The following is a 22,073-nucleotide window of genomic DNA, read 5'->3' on the forward strand; positions in this document are numbered from 1 at the left end:
ACCAAAACTAGCAACAGTATTTCTTGGAGGCAGCATTTCAGGCGTCTGTCACTTCAAATGACCCCTTTATCCTTCACTGGCAGATAAAATCATTCTTGTAAGGAAAAGGAACATTCATCTTCCAGGTGGAACCCTGAGAACTAAGGTCCTGCTTGCCACAGATATGGTAATTTCAATGAATGTAGGCATTTTAACTTTTTCTCATGTATAAGAATCAATGGCTCACCATGTTGAGTAACCAAGACTTCTTATCTCTTTTCTAAAGATAATACTTTTATTGTCACATAAGTGCATGTTACTAACAAATGTAAGGAAATTTCAGGCTAAAATATGTATATACATATGGTTGTATGTGTATGCATGTATATATGTGTGGAAATTGAGAGGGGCAGGGAGAGGGAGAGAAAGGGAGAATCTACTTAACTTGGAAAATCAACTAAGAAACATATATTGAGGGACTTCTCCATACTCAGCATTTGTCACATTATGCTAAGCATAAGGGATAAAAAGTCAAGGCCTTAAAACAATAACGAGATACTACTGTACACCTATTAGAATGGACAAAATTTGGAACACTGACACCAAATATTGGACAGGATGTGGAGCAAGAAGAACTCTCATTCACTGCTGCTGGGAATGCAAAGCTACTTTGGAAGACAGTTTGGTCGTTTGTTAGAAAACTAATATACTCTTATCATATGATCCATTGATTGTGCTCCTTGGTATTCATCCAAAGGAGTTGAAAACATGTCCACACAAAAACCTGCATGTGAATGTTTGTATCAGCTTTATTCATAGTTCAAAACTTGGAAGCAACCAAGATATCTTTCAGTAGGTGAATGGATAAACTGTGGTATATCTAGACAATGGAATATTACCCAGTGCTAAAAAGAAATGAGATATCAAGCCATGAAAAGAAATGGAGGAAACTTAGTGCATATTACTAAATGAAAGAAGCCAATCTGAAAAGGCTACCTATTCTATGATCCCAACTATATGACATTCTGGAAAAGGTAAAACTACAGAGATAGTAAAAATATTAATGGTTTTTATGGTTGGGGGAAGGAGAAGAGGAATGGATAGGCAGAGCACAAAAGATTTTTTAAGGTGGTAAAAATATAATATCATTAGGTCATTATATATTTGTCTGAACCCATGGGATGTACAACCCCAAGAATGAACTGAAATGTAAAATAAGGACTTTGGGTGAATATGATGTGTCAACATAGGTTCATCAATTGCACCACTCTGGTGAGGGACACTGATAATGGAGGAGGCTGTGCATGTATGGGGACAGGGTGTCTGAGAAATCGCTGTAATTTTGCAATTTTGTGGTGAGCCTGAAACTACTCTAAAAAATTGTCTTTTTTTTTTAGAGTTTTTTTTTTTTTATTTTCCCCACAGAAAGATAGAGAGCACAAGTTGGCAGAGCTGCAGGCAGAGGGAGAGGGAGAAGCAGGCTCTCCGCTGAGCAGGGAGCCCGACACAGGCTCGATCCCAGGACCCTGGGATCATGACCTGGCTGAATGTAGCTGCTTAACCAACTGAGCCACCCAGGCACCCCTAAATAATTAAGTCTTGAGAAGAAGAAGAAGAGGGGCATCTGAGAAGGAGGAAAAGGAGGAGGAGAAGAAGAAAGACAAGGTCCTGTCCCCAGGAAAGTTGACGATTTTTTTTTTTAAGATTTTATTTTTTTATTTATTTGAGAGAGAGAGAGAGAGCACAAGAGGGGGTAGGGTCAGAGGGAGGAACAGACTCCCTGCCAGGGAGTCTGATGCGGGACTCGATCCCGGGACTCCGGGGTTATGACCTGAGCTGAAGGCAGTCGCTTAACCAACTGAGCCACCCAGGCGCCCAAGTTGACGATATTTGATTGGAGTTTGGTCTGGAGTGATGAGAGAAGCACTGTGGGCATATGTGGGTAAGGGTGAGGGCACAGATTTGCCTATTACCTCCTATGAACAGACACTGTGATTACGTGTGTTATATTAGGGCATCTCATTTAATTCTCATCAAACCAGTGCATGTAAATACTATCCTCATTTTCCAGATGAGGAAACCAATGTTTAGAAGATGAGCCCAATGAAAGAGCGATACAACTGAGCAGTTGCAGAAAAAACTATTTAAAAGGAACTTATGGGAATGTAAATGGGTACCATCACTATGGAAAACAGTACAAAAATTCCACAAAAAATTAAAGAGAACTACCATATGATCCAGCAATCCCACTTCTGGGTATATATCCGAAGGAAATGAAAACAGGTTATTGAAGAGATATCTGCATTCCAGTGTTTATTACAGGCAAGGTATGGAAACAACCTAAATGTGCATCAGTGGATGAGTGGAAAAAGAAGATGTGGTTCATGCATACAAAGGAAAATTATTCAGCTATGAGAAAGAATAAAATCCTGCCACCTGTGATAACACGGATATTTCTCAATGCTAAGTGAAATAAGCCAGATGGAGAGAAAGACAAATACTAAATGGTGTCTCTTAAATCTTGGAAAATCTTAAAAATCTTAAATAAAAAAAATCTTAATTAAAAAAGGTTAAACTTTTAGAGATCCTCCGGTAGCGGCGGCCAGCAAGGAGACGAGGGCTCCGCCACGCGACACCATGCCTTTCTTTGATGTGCAGAAAAGGCTGGGCCTTAACTTAGATCATTGGATGACCATCCAAAGTGCTGAGCAGCCTCACAAGATCCCAGGTCGATGCCATACTTTTGAAAAAGAATGGATAGAGGGCGCCTGGGTGGCTCAGCTGGTTAAGCGACTGCCTTCGGCTCAGGTCATGATCCTGGAGTCCCGGGATCGAGTCCCGCATCGGGCTCCCTGCTCAGCAGGGAGTCTGCTTCTCCCTCTGACCTTCCTCCTTCTCATGCTCTCTGTCTCTCATTCTCTCTCTCTCAAATAAATAAATAAAATCTTAAAAAAAAAAAAAAAGAAAAAGAATGGATAGAATGTGCGCATGGAATCGGTGGTACCTGTGAAGAGAAAGAGTGCAAGATAGAATTTGATGATTTTGTAGAATGTCTGCTTCGGCAGAAAACGATGAAACATCTGAGTGACATCACGAGGCAGCAAGATAAACTAATAAAGGAAGGGAAGTACACACCTCCATCTCACCACTTGGGCAAGGGGGATCCTAGGCCCTGAGCAGAGCTGCTGCTGATGGCTGGAGGCTGATTTTCATGTTCTCTCTTTTCCACTAGAAAGTTCATTTACTGAAAACCTCTTTGTGAAAGTGTCTAAAAATAAAGGATTGCTCTATCCTAAAAACAAAACAAAAAAAAAGTCAGACTTTTATAAGGAGTAGAAAAGTGGTTGCCAGGGGTTAGGGAGTAGAGAAAATAGGGAGAGGTTAATAAAAGGGTACACACTTCCAGTTATAAGCTGCATAAGGTTTGGGGATCTAATGTACAGCATGGTGACTATAGTTGATAACACTGTATTGTATAATTGAAATTTGTTAAGAGAATAGAATTCAAATGTTCTCACCAAAAATAAAATAAAGCAAATATGTGAGGTAATGGCTACGTTAATTAACTCGACTGTGAGATCCTTTTACAATGTATATGTATATCAAACTATCACAATGTACACTTTAAATATCTTACTATTTTATTTGTCAATTATACCACAGTAAAGCTGAAAAAAAGAAACATGAACAGCTGAGTCAGATTGCTCATACAATTTAATTATGTTGTCAAAGATGCAAGCAGTTCCCTCTCAATTCATGGCAGGGTCTGCAAATGGAAAAAAATTGATGGGTTTCACAAGGGTGATCATGGCTTCAGGAACAATGATTATAAGCATTATGCTCACTTAGTGCTAGTAATGTTCAAAATCAAGAAAAAAATTTAAAAAGAGAATCAAGTTAATGCTTATCTGTATCACAGAATCTCTTCCTTCTTAGTTGTTTCACATTATTTTTTGGGGGTTTTTTTTTTGAAAAATGTTTCAGTGTGCTTGAGAAGGATGTATATTCTCTAATTGTTGGGTGCAGGATCTGTATACATGCCTATTAGATCATGCATATTAGTTATGTTACTCAAATGCTCTACATTTTAGTGATTTTTTGACCTTCAAATAACTAAGATGTATTGAAATCTAGTAGGTCATTGTATTTTTAAATTTCTACCTATAGTGCTATAAATTTTACTTCATATATTTTGAGGCTATTTTAGAATTACTAAATCTTCTAAAAGAGTTGAAAAAACACAATGAAAGGAATTTAAATATTTTGAAATTGATTGGGAATATGGCATCAACTCAGAATGGTTTTATCCCATGGTTTCTTATAAAACTGGTGAAAGGTAAATTGGCCCCACTTCTGCTTAGCACGTGTATTAATCCCTCCTTTGAATTTAATCAAATAGCAAGACAAAATTTACGTATTTTAACAATGTCCTTACTGCCTTACTCCTCATCAGATAGAGTCTGCTGCTTAGCCCTGGTTCTTTGGTTTGTTGAGTTCAAGGAAGTCTTTACTCCCAGTGAAATGATCTTTGACATACTTGAAGATTTCTATTATTCTGTAGAGGGAGGGTGCAAGTTTAGAGGGATAGCAGCTGAGACGAAGTTAAGTTACTCTGCCAAGAAAGGGAGAGAGATTTCAGGAGGCATAAGACTTGTGAACAGGATGTCAGAACTGGGGAGGAGGGACACTGAAAGAGAAAGGGAGAGAGAGGAGAGACTTGGGAGAGGGGTGTATCCAAAGGGGGCATTCTCAAGTAATGTACCGTGTGGAGCTTCTCCTCATGCTGCTCTAGGTCTTTAATGCAGTGTATATGGGCCATTAACACTTTTGACCTAAAGGAGCTGGAGCTATAAGACAAGGGGATGGACATATTGTTTAAAACAAAGATACGATGAATTTTTGTTATTAGAAAATCAGTTTATCTATACCCTCACTAAATAAAGATAAACATTCAGAGATGATCAATTTGAGGAGCAGCTGGTCATCGTCGTGCCTGGGCCACTGACTGCTCTGAAAGGTCTTATCTTTGCTGAAATAATCAAGTCAGGCAGCCGGCGGTTGGCAGGGTGGGGATTTACACCCAGCCCACGATTTCTTTGACCGTACATCGCCTCCTGTGTGGTGGGAACAATTCTGAGCCTGCAGAGGGGAAACTTAGTTGTAAGCCTTAACTCTGCTACTTATTAAGGCTGAAATTAGTATAATTGGGTCTAAATTAGCCTCCCTGGGTCTGCTTTCCCCACCTGTGGAAGGTGAATAATCAAACCTTTTCAGTCTACCTCATAGGTCAGTTTTAAGGATCAAATAAGAAAACAAATGAGAAAATATTGTGTTGACCATACAGAGTTTTAAGTGATTGGGCCAGCTAACCTCACAAAAATACCTGAATAATCATGAGCATACTTGGCCTGAATGAAACGTCCTGGGTTCAGCATAAACTGATATTGCCAAGGAGTATTAGTCACTTGGTAAATGCCAAAATGACTGGAATGCAAAACAACAAAAAACACCCCCCGCAAACAAATGAATCCAAGACGTTAGGCCTCTTGTTTTTAGAGTCAGCATCAAAGTTTAAGGACGTGACTTCTTAAATAGTTTAATATTTTCTTGTGAACTCAGTTTGGTTCCTGGGAATACAGTGGGCAGGAAAACAACAACAACAACAACTAGAACTCAAGAGTGTTTAGCTGGAAGTTCATTGGGCGGTCCCCTTCCTCCCAGTGATGCGGAGAATTCTGGAAGCCAGTTTGAACATTTTCAATGGCAAGCGCCGCAGTGAAAGCCTTCTGAGTTTATTTGTATGTTTAATGTGAGAAGGATCTGGGTTTGGTGTTCTGAGCGGGTGGCAGAGGTCCTCAGTATCCCTTCTATCCTGGTACTTACAGACCCAGTGTAATCGCTCTTGACCTCAGTTGCCTTGGCCTCACCTTTTCCTTTCTGTTTTATAAGATTTTAAAGGTATACAAAATATAAACACTTAAAAGAACAAGATCTAGTTTTTATTCCTCAGAGGAGAGTGGTGAATGCGAGCATGAGTTTATTTTGGGGTTGTTACCATTCATACCACTTTTTGTTTTTTCCTCAGACAAGGGGGTCTATTGAGTCAAACTAATAACTAGGTTAGCATTTCCCTTCCTTGATCTGCCAATAAAACAAAAGAGGTGTGGGAAAAAATTCACACAACATTGTAGGTTTTTTAAGATAGGATCTTAGAGATCCTTATCCTTATAACTCAGGAGATGTTAGTGCCAGGAATATCTTCATTTATATTGCCCTTAGGCATACATTCCTATAATAGACAATTTCAGATTTTGGAAAAATTGTGCTTGTCCCAAAACATATGAAAGATAAATGAATCAGCCTGTGGTCTCACTCCTGGGGCTTGGGTTTGTCATAAGAAAGGATTTATATTGCACCATCTTCAGCTTCAGTTACAGTTTCCATCAGAAACATCAACATCCATGCCTAGCATGTTTTGTGACATTTTCACTAACCTCCCAAATGAGACTAGGCTGAGTTGTCAACTGTCCATTTGGATGGCTTTTAAGGACTAGAAGATAATTTTTATCAACCTGCTTCCAAAGCACTGTAATGAGGACATGAAAGCCAAGCCCACCCAAGCCTTACAGAACAGGACCTCTTGTGTCTCCCACAGGGCTGATATAGAGCTGAAAATTATAAGATGTCAATAAACGCCAAATTGAATTGAATCAAGATTGCCAAAGGAGATTAGGTATAAGAGAGAAGTCAAAGCAACAAATGAGAAGCAGCTTGTCACAGAAATAAAGACAGAAACCAAACTATTCTTTAAATAGGAGATACAGAGTATGCCAATCAAAAGTCTATCCTGAGCCCATTTGGACAAGTTATTTTCTTGCTGATCTCATTACCTCTCTCCCTGCCTATTGGTGCTGGTGACTTTGATGGACTACCCAACTCCAACCCATCCTTTAAGACCTGCCTGAAAATCACCTCTCCTGAGAAGGCTTTCTTGATCTCCCCAGACAACTCACAAAGTGAATTGCTTCCTTCCCTGTGGAGTTCGAACCCACCCAGCGCTTTGTCCTTAACTTTGTTCCACCACTTATCTCCTTATACGTTTATGGTCCGTTTACATTATCTGTCTCTTCCCTCCTCCTTCCCTCCAAAACCAGACTGTAACCTTCTTGAAGATGTTACATTGTTTTTCCTGTTATCTCTATCATCTCTGTATCCAGTCCTGAACCCGTTCCCTCACCACAGGAAATGCTCAGTAAATGTTTAGTGAACAATGACCAGGGTAGCTTCCATTTGTGGTTTTCATTAGAAACATCAAAATGCAAAAGGAGCTTCTTGAAGGCCTGCTTGAACCCCAGGAAATTTACAGCTATTTCTCAACAGGCAAGAAGGAAAGCGCGTTTGACACAGAAACAGTGCCCTACATAAATAGCATTCCTACATGAATGTGTAAGCCACAGCCTCGTACCCTTCATTTATATCCTTCTAGAACAAATGCAATCAACAGACATTTGTGATAGGCAAGTTCTTTCAAAAGATCCACCGTCCCTGCTTCACAACAGGAGTCCACGTGGAATTACTTTCTATGCCGCTTTCTCAAGGGCTCAGTCTAATCTGGTTTCAAAATAACCACTACAGAGAGGGTCCCATTAATTCCCTAAAATGGCTGTCTCCTTGATTAGTAGACTTCTAGGGATCTCTTGTACAAATAAACAGTTTGTGACACTGAACCAAGGCTGGACTGCTTTGGTATTTCTGTGTGCAGCTTAACTGAAACATAGCTGGACTCGGAACATGTTTATACAAACTAACTAATCCTTCTAGATCATCATGACCTGCAATTACCCTGCTATTCCCAGCATGTACTCAGCTTGTGCCAAATGAGGCAGTAGTTTCATAATGAAAGAAAGAGTTTCCATTAAAGAGACAGGTCGGACCCCTGCACTGCTTTCCTGTTCACTCTAGTGTCTCATGTCTCTGCATATCTAGCACTCCTAAGGAAACAACATTAAGGGCACCAACCTCCACAGGGCTGCTGTACAGAACGTGAAAGGAAGCTTCTCTGTGTTACCAGTTGGATCAGAGATCAAAACCCTGAGTTCGAGGCCTGCCTCACCGTCTGGTAGCTGCCATTTTGTTCAAATAGGACCTTATGGCCTAAGTAGTTTCACTCCACTCATGATAACTCCACTTACTAAATAGTTCACTTACATACATACTAATTCCTACGGGCTGGCAGAGTCAGACTTTGAGCTCACAGAATATCTTAAAATATTTTACATTTGGTATATGATGAAACCTCAACTATATTTTTCCTCAAATATCTCCTATAATTAGCCTGAAGATTCTAGGGGGATATTAATCCATGTGTTTCTAATTCATTTACACCCACACCATTAAAATCCTGGATTATAAGAGCTAGCTGATGTTCAAGAAACCAGTTAAACTTTTAAATAATCTTTGTAAAGTCTTTCTTCTTAACAACAGGAAGATGTGTTTGCCAAAAGAAAATGAACTGAAACACTAGAAAATCTGGGTTTGATTCAAAACTAACCCGGGAGGTTTAAAAGGGCTGTAAACTTGGTGAGTGAAACGAGTTTAGTTTCCATATACTACATATCCATATGCCGTGTTGATACTTGGTGTGCACATACTTAGCTCACACGTGCTGATGTGTAGTGTTAACATTTGGAAAGTCAGCGCCAGTTGGCAGGTTAGGTTGGAACAGGGTGCTAATGAGGTCAAGATTCCAGGCCCAGTCTTCCCGAGGATGGGGTGCCACTTCTCTTAAGCCAACCACTTGCCACTAATGAGCTCAGTGGCCTTGGGCTACTCTGATTCAATCTAATTTAACAAGTTTATTGAGGCCTACAAAGCGCTGACCCTGTACTTGGCACTGGGATACTTCCAGGGCTACCATGTAGTCCCTACGCTAAAAGAGCTCATAGGCTACCAGGTGAAACGAGTAAGTCAATGTACTGGGGCAGCAGTGTGATACCGGAAATAAGTAGGACTTAAAATCCTTGGAGGTCAAGGAAGCCTTCATGGAAAAGGCTTTCCCTTACCTTTAAAGCTCAGCACAAGCATTATACTTTTCTGTACAGATTTCCTGAGGCAAACGTTAGGTGCTCTTTTTTCTACAGTCCCAATGTCCTTGGAATAGAGCTCTGTTAGGGACACTCAGGAATACTTGTTGAATAGATGGCGGAGATTACACAGGATTATAGACAGAATTTGAAAAAAAGAAGAGCATATCAGATAAAGGAATGGGGGTGGGGGGGATTGGTAGGAAGAGTTGATGGATGGAAGAATAACAGGGAATGAGGTAGAAAAATAGGATGCTGCTCTTAAAAAGTTTGCATGCCCTACAGAGAAGCTTTGATTTCATTTTGTAGCCTTTGGGGACTTATTAAGGGTTTTAAGAAGAACTGGACTTGTGTTTTAGCAAGACCAATTTGTTAGGCTGCTTGGATGGAAAAGAAATGAGCCCAGAGGCACTGGGACCAATTGGGAAACTATTGCCACTCTCTAGGCAGGAGCCAAGGATGGTCTGAACTTAAGCTGTAGTGGGGAGGATGATGAGGAGATGGTGGATCCCAGAGATGGCTAGAAGGCAAAATCAGTAAGACATGAAGAATGACTGGGTGTGGGGTCAGCAAAGGAAGGAGTCCTGCCTGATCCCTAGCCTTCTCCTTGGGGAAATTTGATGGATAGTGGTGTCACCAGTTAGCATGAGCAATGTGGGAAGATGTCTAGGACTGAGTAGGGGAAATGTAAGAAGTTCAATTTCAGAAGTACTGAATTTCAGTTGTTTATAGATATTGGTAGGGAAAATGTCCATTGTCCAATAAAAGATGAGCTATTTCTTCAGGAGCCTGGAGAATGGAGATATAGATATAAGACGAGATAAAGATGGAGACAGAGATGGAGACAGGTATTCAGGTAGAGCAGGTAGAGTGAGAAAATAGGAATGAAACAGAAAAACACTCAGGGATCCTAATATTTGAGAGAGGGACAGAGAAGTTTAATTCAACAAGAATTCTGAGGAAGAACGTTCCAAGAGATAGAAGGTGAACCAAGAGTGGGTGGTGTCACGGAAGACAAAAGAGAAGAGAGGGAGTGGCTGGTCCTGTCAAATGCCCCAGAAAGATCAAGAAAGGAAGAAGCTGAGAAGAGTCCGTGGACTTTGGCATCAGGAGATAATTAACCACTTTACTGAGAATGGGTGTCACAAGCAAAGACCTGTTTTCAGGCGAATGTGTGAATAGATGTGAGGTGTGAATGGTGCCTATTGATGAAAAGCTTGAGAACAAAAGAAAGGAGAGCACTGAGGTAAAAGCTAGGGGCAATGCTGGGAGGGCTCCCCTTCATGTGGTATGGGCCAGATTTAGAAATGTGAAAGGCTGAAGGTAAGAATAAAGGTAAGGTACAATGTCCCCAAGGAGGAGGGAACATGAACGAGGGGGGGACTGGCCTAACCAGGGGGCCTAACACCTCAGCCACCATGAAAAATTCTTACTCAGCTTTTGGAGTATTTATGATGTTTTCATGGTGAAACCTTTTATTCCATTATTTATCTAAAAATGTTCCCATATCCCCACTTAAAAGCATCCTTAACCTTTGTTTTTAGATATGAGACCAACTCTTTATGAAATGACATTGGATTGGGAGGCATGGTTGTGGCATAGCGAGATGAGTTTGGCGGGGGGGGCAGATATAGGTTGGAGTCTCAGCTCTGCCACTGACATCTTACCTGGCCTCTTTGGACCTTGTTACTTTACCTTTATCCAGCCTACTCAACAGTGGTCCTGCAGGGTCAAATGAGACCAGCTCAGTGAAAGCTCTTGGTAAGCAAGTACAAGACAATGTTAGCAGTTGTATTCAGTTTCCTGACACACTACGTCTGTCTTCCCCTGTGTGATTTCCAGGGCTCTCTTGTTTTAAATGAGGTAATACATGCATGTAAAGCCCTTAGAAGTTCCTTGGCATAGATAAGGACACAACAAAAGTTAACGATTATCAAGCTCCTCCTCCACCTCCCTCTACTCCTCTGCCCCAGTGTGCCTCAACAAGCCATCCAGAGATGGTGAGGCTTCCTGTAGTGTCCACTTTACATCCTTCCAGGAGCTTCTCTCTGTGCCCAAGATGAAGGCTCACAGGTATTGCATTACATTTCCTTAGACCCATCCCTTCTAAGAGGTATTACAATTAAACGTGTTTAGCTAATTCTCACTACAGCGGTGATGACTGATATTACTACTTTAAATGATTACTTCTAATAGTATTTATAGTTTAGTATGGTATAACTCTTTAGCCAAGGAGTGAAACCTCAGTAATGGTGTAATATCAGGTAATATGTTAGGCAGGTCATCACACTGCAAGTTAAATGGAGTTCAGTCTTGGTATATTTTAGATAACAAACATTTTCTAAAGTAAATGAGAAGATGAGGCTGAATGTTACTTGAGAGTGTCCCATGTTAGAATTTGTATTATTCATATTCACATTTATAGTTTGTTTATACCACAGCCCTTTCTGAAAAAGACTTGAGTCACCTTACAGTAAAGTATGTATATCTAAAAAGTTTAATGAAATCAAAATATAAAATCAAAACTATACAGAGGAAAAACAGAATGTTTTAACTACAGTAACTTTGTGTATGTGTATTTATTTATATACGTAAGTGCTACAAATTTGACTTTGGGCTTCTTGATTGCCTGGACATTAAAAGAAACAAAAACCAAAAATAAGATAATTCAATTCTGTAGTGGGAATTATAGCTGCTCACTCATTGGTACTCCTTTCTTAAAATGATATTTCACATTTTTCTTACAGCTAACCCAGCTATAAGAGTAACTTCTAGCCAATGGGCTATAAGTGGAATTGATATGTGTAATTCACAGTTTTAGTGCGATGGACATAAAGATGCGATACAGATGAAATGGCAGGAGTTGGGGCAGCTATTTAGAACTCAGAAAGGCTGTGTGTTCAGGATGGCAGAATCTCTGTCCCTGGACTGCTGACGTTTAGGCTATTACTTTGCTGAAGTTACTGCAGTTTTGGATTTTTTTGTTTCATTAGCTTAGATTATATTTTACCGATACAAAAGTAGATATCTAGAAGTCGAATCCTGTAGTAAAAATAGAAACCCTGAAATAGATGACAGTGCCTTAATGGTCAGGCAACAGGCATTGAGGACAAAGATACTGAAATCTGTAAAGCTGTTGACCATTGTTGTGTCATGGCAAACATTTGCTAAATCTACCATCAGTGATAGATTTGGCAACCTTAGCAAAGTCTTACAACAGACCTTAACTCAGGTGAGTGCTCATCAGCTTGCAAGCAGATCTCTGCTCAAGGCAGTTCTCTCTTACGTGCAGCCTGCAATCTAAATGGAATGAAAGTCTGGTAATTCAAAGGGTTGCAAATACAGCTGCTTTTGTACCACCAAATACATTCAAGCCTTCCTCAGAGCCTAATACAGAATGTTTCCTACTAGACAATGGGGCCACTCTCAAGGTAAAGATTGAGGCTGTTGCCTTGTCATTCAAGCCTGTTGCTTCAGATGGCCTCTGGGGAAGCTCCAGCAATATGGGAGGGAGAGGTATGTTGAACATGGAGACCAGGAAATGAAAGAACAGAATCTTCTGGCTTAAGAGGTATGGATAGATGAGATCTTTGGCAGTGGTTACTGGCATCTGGAACTGACAGGAAACAAGTAGACCGTAAGTCTACCAGGTTTTAAGGGAACTGTATTGCCAAAGAAACTACAAGACTGGCCTTCAAAAGCTATCTGACCCTTAAAGTAATCCTTAGTCTCCTAAACTTTCACCAGCAGACAATGAGCTATGCTCACTTCATATGTGGCCATGAAAGATAAAGACAAGAACATGTCCCAGTGAGCCAGGGAGGGCAATACACAGGGGAGTTGCTTCCAGCACTGGGGCTCCCAGCACAAGGGGCCCTTGCACTGCAGGGGCATGGAGTCTGCAATTCCTGTCCAGGGGTGTTTGACAGCTGCTATGGACTTGTGGCGGCTGTGTGTTTATCATTTTTCACTTTTCTAAATGGGAGTTGTTATTGTGGTTATCCACAATAAAATGGTGATAAAGCTCTGTTTACTGTGGTATTGGGATGGAAGGCGGGCCTGAAGGTAACTCGTCTCTTAATTTGTAGGTCACCAGACCATAGGAGTTAGAGCTAGACTTGATGGGGGGCATGGGAGAGACTGTAGGCTGTGCAGATTCTGGACTGTAATCTGATGGAGAATGTTGCATGTGCGAGAAGAATAACATGGATATCTGGGTGGCTGGAGGGGCAAATTCTGGCAGACTCTGTTTGTCTACCAATATCAATGCCTCCTTTCTCTCTTCTCATTTTCCCTCACAGCCAGGCATGGCCATGAGACTAATTTCTGTCCAGTGGGAGGTGAACACAAGTGGGCCAATTCTAGGTTCTCTTGTCCTTTGTCCCTTGGAGCAATCACTTTAAACCCAAAGATGGAAGCTGTGTGTTGATGATGGCAGAGCCTCATACCAGCTCTGGACCTCCTCTCTGTGGAGTTTTACACAAAATAATAATAAACTTCCTCCTGTATAAGCCACTGTTCTGAGATATTTTGGTTATAACAGCTAGGCTAACACACTCTACTTATTAAAAAGGAGAATGCCCACGAGTTTTGTAAGAAAAGTCTTTTTGTTGATCCTGGCTCTCAACCCAAAAAGAAATTTCTCAAGTGTAGCCTTACATTGAGTGTCTTGTAGACTCTATCCTTGACAACACTTTACAACAAACCAGAAGCAATTTGCACATGGCTATCCTCTGCTTGCTTACCGTTTTGAAGTGTTAAAGCCAAAAGCATAACTTTGGAGGGCAGCTCAGTGAAAGCAGTTCTTTAAGAGCTTCCACTAAAGTGTTTCAAACATGGAGTCCCCCAGGAGAGGGGTGCAGAACACACTTGATTCAATGATAGATCTTACCACCATTTTGGTGGCAGAATAATGAGTATTTCTCAACCTAAGTCATCTAAAACCACTTCAGGAAACTCTAGCAATGGCAACTAGGCTCTAGAGGGCATGTATTTGTTACTTAGATGGTCTGTAGGGTAGGTGGGGGGTTGACATTCGATCAGGAAACTGGAGAAACATGGCCAATGTTCTCTAGTGTATTAAATTTTACTCTGTCCTCACTTGAGATGAAAGAGCTTCTGGCACATCAGAAGTCAGGAGTTTGCTCAGTATGGGCTCAAGCACAGGTACCAAAGCTGTCTTCTGTTGCAGACTTCTCTCCATGCAGAAGCATCACACCACTCTGTGGGCCCACAAGCAACATAAGAAGGAGGCCCTATGCTTCTTCCATACTTTCAGAATAAATCTCAGTACCCAGAGCTGTGACACAAAAAGCAAAACATCTCACTTTTGAAGTACTGGTCTTTGGTGCTTGGCTACCCAAAGAAACCTTCAAAAGCCAATCTTCTCTCACTGTCATGTGAAAGCAATTTTCCATCCTAGAATTCAGAGTACATTTTATAGTAAAATAATGTAAAACTTTTTATCCTTCTTCTTGATTATCTTAGAAAAGTATTGGCTTTTAAGCTGAATTATTTCAACATCAATTAAGAAAAATATACTAGAGGCTCTAGGTAGACATCTGCTCAGGGGCACAGATAAGCCTCTAGTTCTGTATCATAGTGAGATGCAGCTGATTCAGGCCTGGAATATTGTCAGAACAAATGATACCAGGATGCCCACTTTACCCAGAAAGCATCTGCAATATTTGTGTGGATTTTCAATCAAATTGCTAAATAGTGACCTTCTGGGTATTTGAACATGTAGCCATGCTATATGGGGTTATTTGGTTTTACACAAATACAGAGTATCTACCTGTGACACTGATCTTAGATTTGGTATACTATCAAGACACATTTTTAGTTGCACATTTAATGTCTGACCATTGGCTTCTTTGGGCCACCAGAAGCTTTGAGGAGAGAAACCTGATTCAAGGATTCATCTTAAAATCTTCTGGAGTGGCAGACTATACCAATTGGTTCCCAACCTAAATGATCCAAAACTTCTCCAGTAAATGCCAGCAGTGACGAAGAGGGTCTAGAGGGTGTGTACTTTGTGTTACTTTAGACACCTTCAAAGTGGATGAGGGGTTGACATTCAATCGGGATACCAGAGAAATCTCATGATCATAACACCAAGGAGGCTCTTTGCTTCCTATTTGTTGCACAGGATAAGTGTATCTTAATGCTGTTCTCAAGTCACATTAACTGAAAAAAGCTAGATACAAAACTATACACATAGCATTTATGTGCATGTGCATGTTTGTGTTTGTATTTGGAAGGTGAAATTGAGGGTAATTTTAATTTTCTTCCTAGTGAATGTTTGTATTTTTGAAAGAAGCACACTTTCCTGATATGTTCAGAAAAACACTTTAAGACATATCCCCCTCCAATCTGCCAGAATTTTATAACAGAGGGATTGGGCTGACAACTAAACCCACTGGCTTGGCCAGTTTTAGTGCCTTTAAAAGTGTGACAATCAGACAGTAGGTGCTTTGTGATGTGAGGCAATAGGACACAAACAGCATCTTCCCATGACACATTTTTGCCATCAGCCGCCCTCTCAAAAAAAACAAAAAACAAAAATAAATAAACCCAACTAAGTCTGAATCAATCAAGACTCAAGATCTAATTGCCAGTTAATAGGAAGTATAAGGATTAAAGAAACAAGTTGAAAGACATTACCAGGAAGCAATCTACCAAATCCAGAATATGGGATTGTTCTACATGATAAAGAATGTGGTTTCTTCAACAGAAGAAAAAAATGACATTAAAAAGGAGAATAATGTTAGTTTATAAGGGACTTATGAGAGTTAATAATCAAATGCAATGTGGACCTTGTCTAGAACCTCATTCAAATAAACCAACTATAAAGAGACATTTTTGAAGAAGTTGGGGAAATGTGAATATTGAGTGGAAATGGGATCTCTATTAAGAAATTAATATGAAATGTGGATTGAGAAAGAAAAAAAGTACAAGGAAAATAACTGTCAATCTACAATTGTATACCTAATTAAACTATCCTTCCACAGAAAGGGTGAAATAAAGATATTTTTGGTCACACAACCTTCCTATCCTCAACTGCATCATGGCATTAAGGTGAAGATTAAGAGTGTGAGAGAATTAAATATAGTTTCCTTTTACATTAATTGAAATGGTAATATAATTTGGCAGCTTCTGTCCTGATGTAATTCTTGCAGAGGGATTAAAATCTAAATACTACAGCAGTTATCACCAACTGCTGATGTAAACTACAGAATACACTGTCCTTGCAGTGATGACTAATGTCCAAAACACCAAAGGGAAACAGCATAGACAGACATGATAATAAAGTAATAAACAAAAGCTGAAAGCAGATTCATGTTATTTTCTTTAAGATGGAAGGAAATATAATTTTAGTAATATATCAATATAACTGAATTCCAACTGTTCCTCAATTAAGATTTTGGACTAAGAGATTCAAACTTGCCTCTGTTGGGACAATCCTAACTTGGAGCTCAGCCTTGCCCAGCATGTTGCCTGTTGAAAGGCAAAGATCCTTGGGAAGCAACTAGAAGTTTAGCTCCACAATGACAAAGATTATTGTGTTGTTCAATGATGCATCCCTAACATGGAGAGCAGAGACAGGCACATAGTAAGTGGTCAATATTTTGGGTTTGAATTTTTAAATGTGTACCACAGATAGGACATAGAAAAAGGGAGATCATGAAAGCCAGCATGGGGCTTCCAGCCATCAATTAGCAAAGAAGATATTGGAGGAGAAGCCACGGAGGGTCATTGTGTGTGTAAGCTTACTCTGAAGAGCTTTCAAGATTAAAAATACATGGGAATATGGTGGAGGGAAATGATATAAAAATAAGGGCTTTGTGTATTTGACTTGCTAGGTAGAGCCTCTAGGCTGCCATAACAGTATCTTATTCTCCCTTCCAGAGATGAGGTCAAGGACTATAGGAGAATGTACTTAGCTCACTCCATTTTCAGGATTTCTTTGTAAGAGAGTGAAGTTCATGGTCAGTGAGTACAGTGGTAAGATTTGTGTTTTGGTGGAAAAATGGAGATCCGGAGCAGTCGAAGTTGGATAATGAGTATATTGTATTTTAAGTGAATAACCCAAATAGGAACACCTGTCTCTGTGCTGCAGAAACCTATGTCTTAGCCCACAGTGTACCCATGGTGGTAAAGGAAGGGCATATTTACATACGTGTTTTGATTAACATCATATACACATTCAACCTGCATCTGCAGACTCTTAGACCACATCTGTAGTCCATCCAAGTCTACTTACTTATATTGAGATCTGTAGATTTCATAGGGAAATCCACAGATAGGGTAGGTCTGTTCTTAAAGGGTTCCATCATACTCAACAAATTCAACTTGGGAAGCTTGGTATGAAAACTCCTAGGGGATAAGGAGAAAATCTGATTTGGGCACAACTGAGCAGCCCAACAGTCCCATTGTTGGCTTATCCCTGATACTTCAGCAATTTTAAAGTTCTCCCAATTTGTGAATCATTTCAAAGATGTTGGAAAATAACCAGTATGGACTTGTTTAACATAAATACTCTCTTTCCTATTAATGTGAAGGATTTTGTATAAACATCATGGCCACAATAATGGCTGTAAATGCCATTAATTTTCACATGTATTTAATAGCTTAGCTTGTGCTAATTTAAAGGGGTAAAGGCCCTTCATAGCTTGGTACAATCCAACTAATCATTCTACCTTGATTCTCCCTAGCATGTGCCAAAAGGAGTTTTTATTTTAATGGGTGTGGGATGAAAAGATGAGGGAAGTGCCCTTCTGCAGTTCTTGGAATGTTTTTGTCATTAAGTTTCCATGAATGTCTTGATTGTACCATTGTGTTAATAGTCTGCTATGAATTAGGAGGAAATTTTATTTCATAACACTTGTCACCAAAGACAAGCACATCTCACCACCCATCCATAACATGTATAAACATATGAAAAATTAAATCCAGGTGTACAGTTAAACCTGAGATCCTAAAATGGAACAGGTTAGACTGGTAGAGGAAATTTTATAGGGCTTTGATATTCCTACTTTGCAAAGTGTAAATAAGAGTCTGTCACTTGACATTTCAGTAAAGAATGGATTATATATAAATTTACAAGTGTGGTCAAGCAATTTTTAATAACTAAGAATTAAATTGGGTGAGAGGAAAACATATCCTATCGGGTCTCAAGACATTACGAAGCTATGGTAATAAGATACATATAAGTGTTCAGGGACAAAATCGAATGAAGAGTTCAGAAGTATATGAAAAAATACATAGTTTGAGAATAATAGAGAAAATAAATGAGTCAGTTATGTAAGTTATGGCCCCAAGTGAAGTGGATTATCAAAAATCTAAAACTATTCATTAATATAGCTGTCCTCAATAATTCTTTACTGTATACTCAGGTGTTATGCAAGGATGAGCTTCCTGAAAATGTGTGTTTATTAGAAGCAATATTAAGAGCACCAATAACAGTAGCAGTGTATTGGGAGCCAATATAAATTCTTCTGATTAGTGACTTATACTTGGAGACTTAGAATCTTCTGAGTACCTCATGGCAATGAAAACCAATATCATTCAAGTTGTGACATTGTGAAGAACAAAAGGGGCATTATCAATAATTATGCTGAGAGAACACACATAATTCTGGACCATCCTGGGAAAATCAGGTTAGGTAGTCCCCCCGATCCATGGCCATATAATGCCAGGGACTTCGTATTAATTCCAAAGCCCTTGAGAGCACTATAATTTCCAAAGGTGCCCCAGGGATCCACACTTAACTTTGGGTGGAATCCATATATTCTATTTTGGCCCAGAGAGTGTGGATTTATTTGTTCCAAAATCACATCAATCTTTTTCTTTTTTTTTTTTTCCTCCATGCCCCACCATCTTTAAGTTCTTTCAGTTTGGCGTTCTGATCTATAGGAAGCAGAAATGGAATACATTCCTCAGGTAGGAGGATGAACTCTTGATCCACTTGTAGCCTTCCCAAAATGACTGGAGAACCAAAATTTTCTGGTTAGCCTGGACAACAAGGTAGTTTAAATTCTCTACATATGTTACGCCGTTTTATCATTTTTAGGCCCAAATGTTTCAAAGCTGGTAAGATGCCTAGAAGGATAAGAAAGAAGAGAAGGTGGTGGGTGGGAATTAACATTTCCTGAGCACCTAGAACATGCCAGGCCCTGGGTTTGATGCTTTATAAAGATTAGTTCATGTCAATCATCCCAGAAGCTCTATGAGATAGTTATTACATATTCATTTTTAAGATGGAAATATTAAGCCTCAAAGATGGTAGGTAATTTACCTAAGATAACACAGCTAGTAAGAGCCAGCTAAAGGAACATTTGTCACCTTGTGCTTTCCCACTTTCACCTGAGTTTCTTCATTTCATTATTGGCTTCCTCCTACTCAGTGTTCCAAGGGATAACGATGAAACTGTTTTAATACACAACCATTGGAGGCACATTCAATGGAGAGGAAAATGCTACATCTCTTAGCACTGGGAAGGCAGAAACACCATCGTATGGTCATTTAACAGAAAGCAACTATTTAAAGAAAGACTCATAAAATTGAGCTTTATTTCCCAGACTACGACTGGACCTAAATGGGAGTTTCTATACCGGCTACAAACTTCTCTCCACTGTGGCTTCAGCATATGTTCTGAATTCTCAGAAATCATCATTTTTCTGTTCACTCTTTAGGGTTTCTGTCACCCTAGTGGTGAGTTCTGTGCTAGAAAACCAACACTCCCCTAGTGTCAGATGCGCTGTTTACATGTGACCACATTGGTCGCTTTGATTCTCAGTTTCCTGTGCATCTGGCTGAAGACTGGCCAGATGGAAAGTTGGGGGATGCAGTTGTGTACGGTGTCATAGCACACAGTGGTTACAGCATGTTGACTTACATCCCAAACCTTTAAATTGCATTCTAAAGATCATTTCACATTCTGTAACAACTCACCTATGTTGGATTCAGGGTGCCCCTGAGTCAGGCATATACATTCCTGTGCCTTTTTTTCTGATAGTTCATCGCCTCTGCTTCTGATAGTTGATCTCTACTTTCAGTCCACCTCTCTCCTTCTCTGTCTCTGTCTCTCAATGAGGCCAGATCTCATCAGAGGTATACTGAGCTAATACACATGTTTATGGTTAAAATCTCTAGAAAATATGCACATAGTTTATCCAAGTTTTTAGCACAATGCCTCCCCCAACAAACTGGAAAATTAAAAAGCAACTTGAGAAAAGCTTTTGAAAGACGTATAGGTTTGACTTTTTAGTGTGGGCATACTTATATTTAAATAACAGGATTATCCCTTGTGCTCAGAAATTATAATAAACAGAACACTTGACAAACAAGGACGATGGAATTTTAGAATGGTACCATTGTTCATTAGAGAAAACAATGACCCTTATGATGCTGCGAGCGTAGAGAACTGCATTATCATTTATTCCAAACACAAGCACGAATATGGAACAGACGAACTAATGAGTTGAGATGTCATCCGAATTTCCATGGGTTATACTTACAGCTTAGAATTGTAGCTTTATTGAATGGTGCCAAAACATTCTTACTTTATAATAGCATTAGTGACAATTCACTTGGATAATCCTATTTGTTTTCATTCATTTTAATGAGGTATAGTTTGGGATGGTAATCTGCAGAGTAAAACTTGGGAACAGGTGACAGCATGATTTGAAATGCCTCTTGTACTGAAAGGTAGTTAAGAGCTGAACTAAATGCTTAGATGCACAGTGGTTATCCGGTACTATATATTTTACTCCAAAAACAGTGAGGCTAAAGTACCAATTTTAAGAACCTAGGACTTTATTACCTTTTAAAACTTTCCTGCATGGATGATTGGATAATAAGGACTAATTTGCTGCATTTTTGTGGCCTGTTTCCACATGTTTGCATTTCCCAATAATGCTTTCTTTATGGAAAAGAGTATGCTAGGCACAACACATTTTTTTTCCATGCAGTGATCATATGTCTATGATTCATTATATCCTTCAATATATGCACACAGTCAATAGTGATGCAGATGGCCAACGGGTATGGATACCTGCCAGGCCTTTAGCTGTCCCGGCTTATAAAAGGGGTTTCTAACATTGAGAACTTCAATTATGTCACTTAAACCCATCAACCTTTTTCCCTTGCCTAATGCTATAAATCTTTCCAATCTCTTATTTCTATAACATCTGATGCCTGGAGTGAAAAGAACCCTTCTGACCATTTTAGTTTTCCATAGAAACTTAGAATGAGAAAATGGGGCCTCTGTACATCTTCCTTATCAATTAAAAGGAAAAGACTTTCCTCATCCCATCTCATGCAAAGGTTAATTCAGCGAGTAAGTAGACTTCTCACATCTTTTGGGGCCCAGGATAAGAACTCACACTGAACGCTAGTCTTTTAGGCCCAGGGAATAAATAACAATAAGATATTCCTACCCAAAAGGCGCCATTCTCAGGTTGGCTCCAGGCACACCTTGCAAGATTCAGTCCAAGTCCAAGTGAGACAGCTGGGACGTAAAGGAAAGGACTCCTATTTTATCAGTCCAGGACCTGTCAGGAGACAAAGTACACCAATGGAGAGAATTTGCTATAAAGAACACAAAGAATTATTTACTAGGTATTAAATTACAGAACATGCACAAAGGAAACACTGAGTTATTATGGAAATGGAGTACAGTTCCACCGGTAGGGCTGGGGAACAAGAAGAGATGAGAATTATTAAAACCAGAAGCTTGGAGAGAGGACCCCAATGGATCCAACTCTCAAACGTCTGAGGAGGGAGCGCTGCTCTAATGGTACTGGGTGTCAGACCCTAGAAAATGGGCCCCGTGCAGGGTAGATCCAGACCTCCCAGGAGCAGGTGGTCGCTGGCTGCTGCTGGTATATCTAAGGCCAGCAGCAGGGCCTGTGGGGTTGGCTCAGACCTCTAAGGGTGCTGCCAATTGAGAGGAGACAGTGTCTCTGAGGGGGTGGCATGAGACAGGTTCTACAAGTTTTGGAAAAATTG

The 22,073-nt window shown here is 39.9% G+C and overlaps 1 protein-coding gene and 1 long non-coding RNA gene across 3 annotated transcripts in view; one reads left to right on the forward strand and one right to left on the reverse strand.

The window, feature by feature from the left end:
* The window catches only part of LOC145723065 (uncharacterized), a 55,377-nt gene that overhangs the window by 22,387 nt on the left and 10,917 nt on the right, over positions 1 to 22,073 (reverse strand). For both annotated transcript variants that reach the window (XR_014147862.1, XR_014147861.1), the window contains exon 2: positions 21,503 to 21,616. This is a non-coding gene — a long non-coding RNA (uncharacterized LOC145723065). The remainder of the gene's footprint in view (positions 1 to 21,502; positions 21,617 to 22,073) is intronic.
* LOC102747789 (NADH dehydrogenase [ubiquinone] iron-sulfur protein 5-like) lies at positions 2,617 to 3,277 on the forward strand. The gene is made up of 2 exons (XM_006742276.2): positions 2,617 to 2,743; positions 2,959 to 3,277. The coding sequence occupies exons 1-2, from the start codon at positions 2,617 to 2,619 to the stop codon at positions 3,153 to 3,155; spliced, it is 324 nt and encodes a 107-aa protein (XP_006742339.2). The 3' UTR covers positions 3,156 to 3,277.

The sequence above is a fragment of the Leptonychotes weddellii genome, chromosome 8, assembly GCF_054177405.1.
Source record: "Leptonychotes weddellii isolate Sample4059 chromosome 8, ASM5417740v2, whole genome shotgun sequence".
Lineage (NCBI taxonomy): Eukaryota > Metazoa > Chordata > Mammalia > Carnivora > Phocidae > Leptonychotes > Leptonychotes weddellii.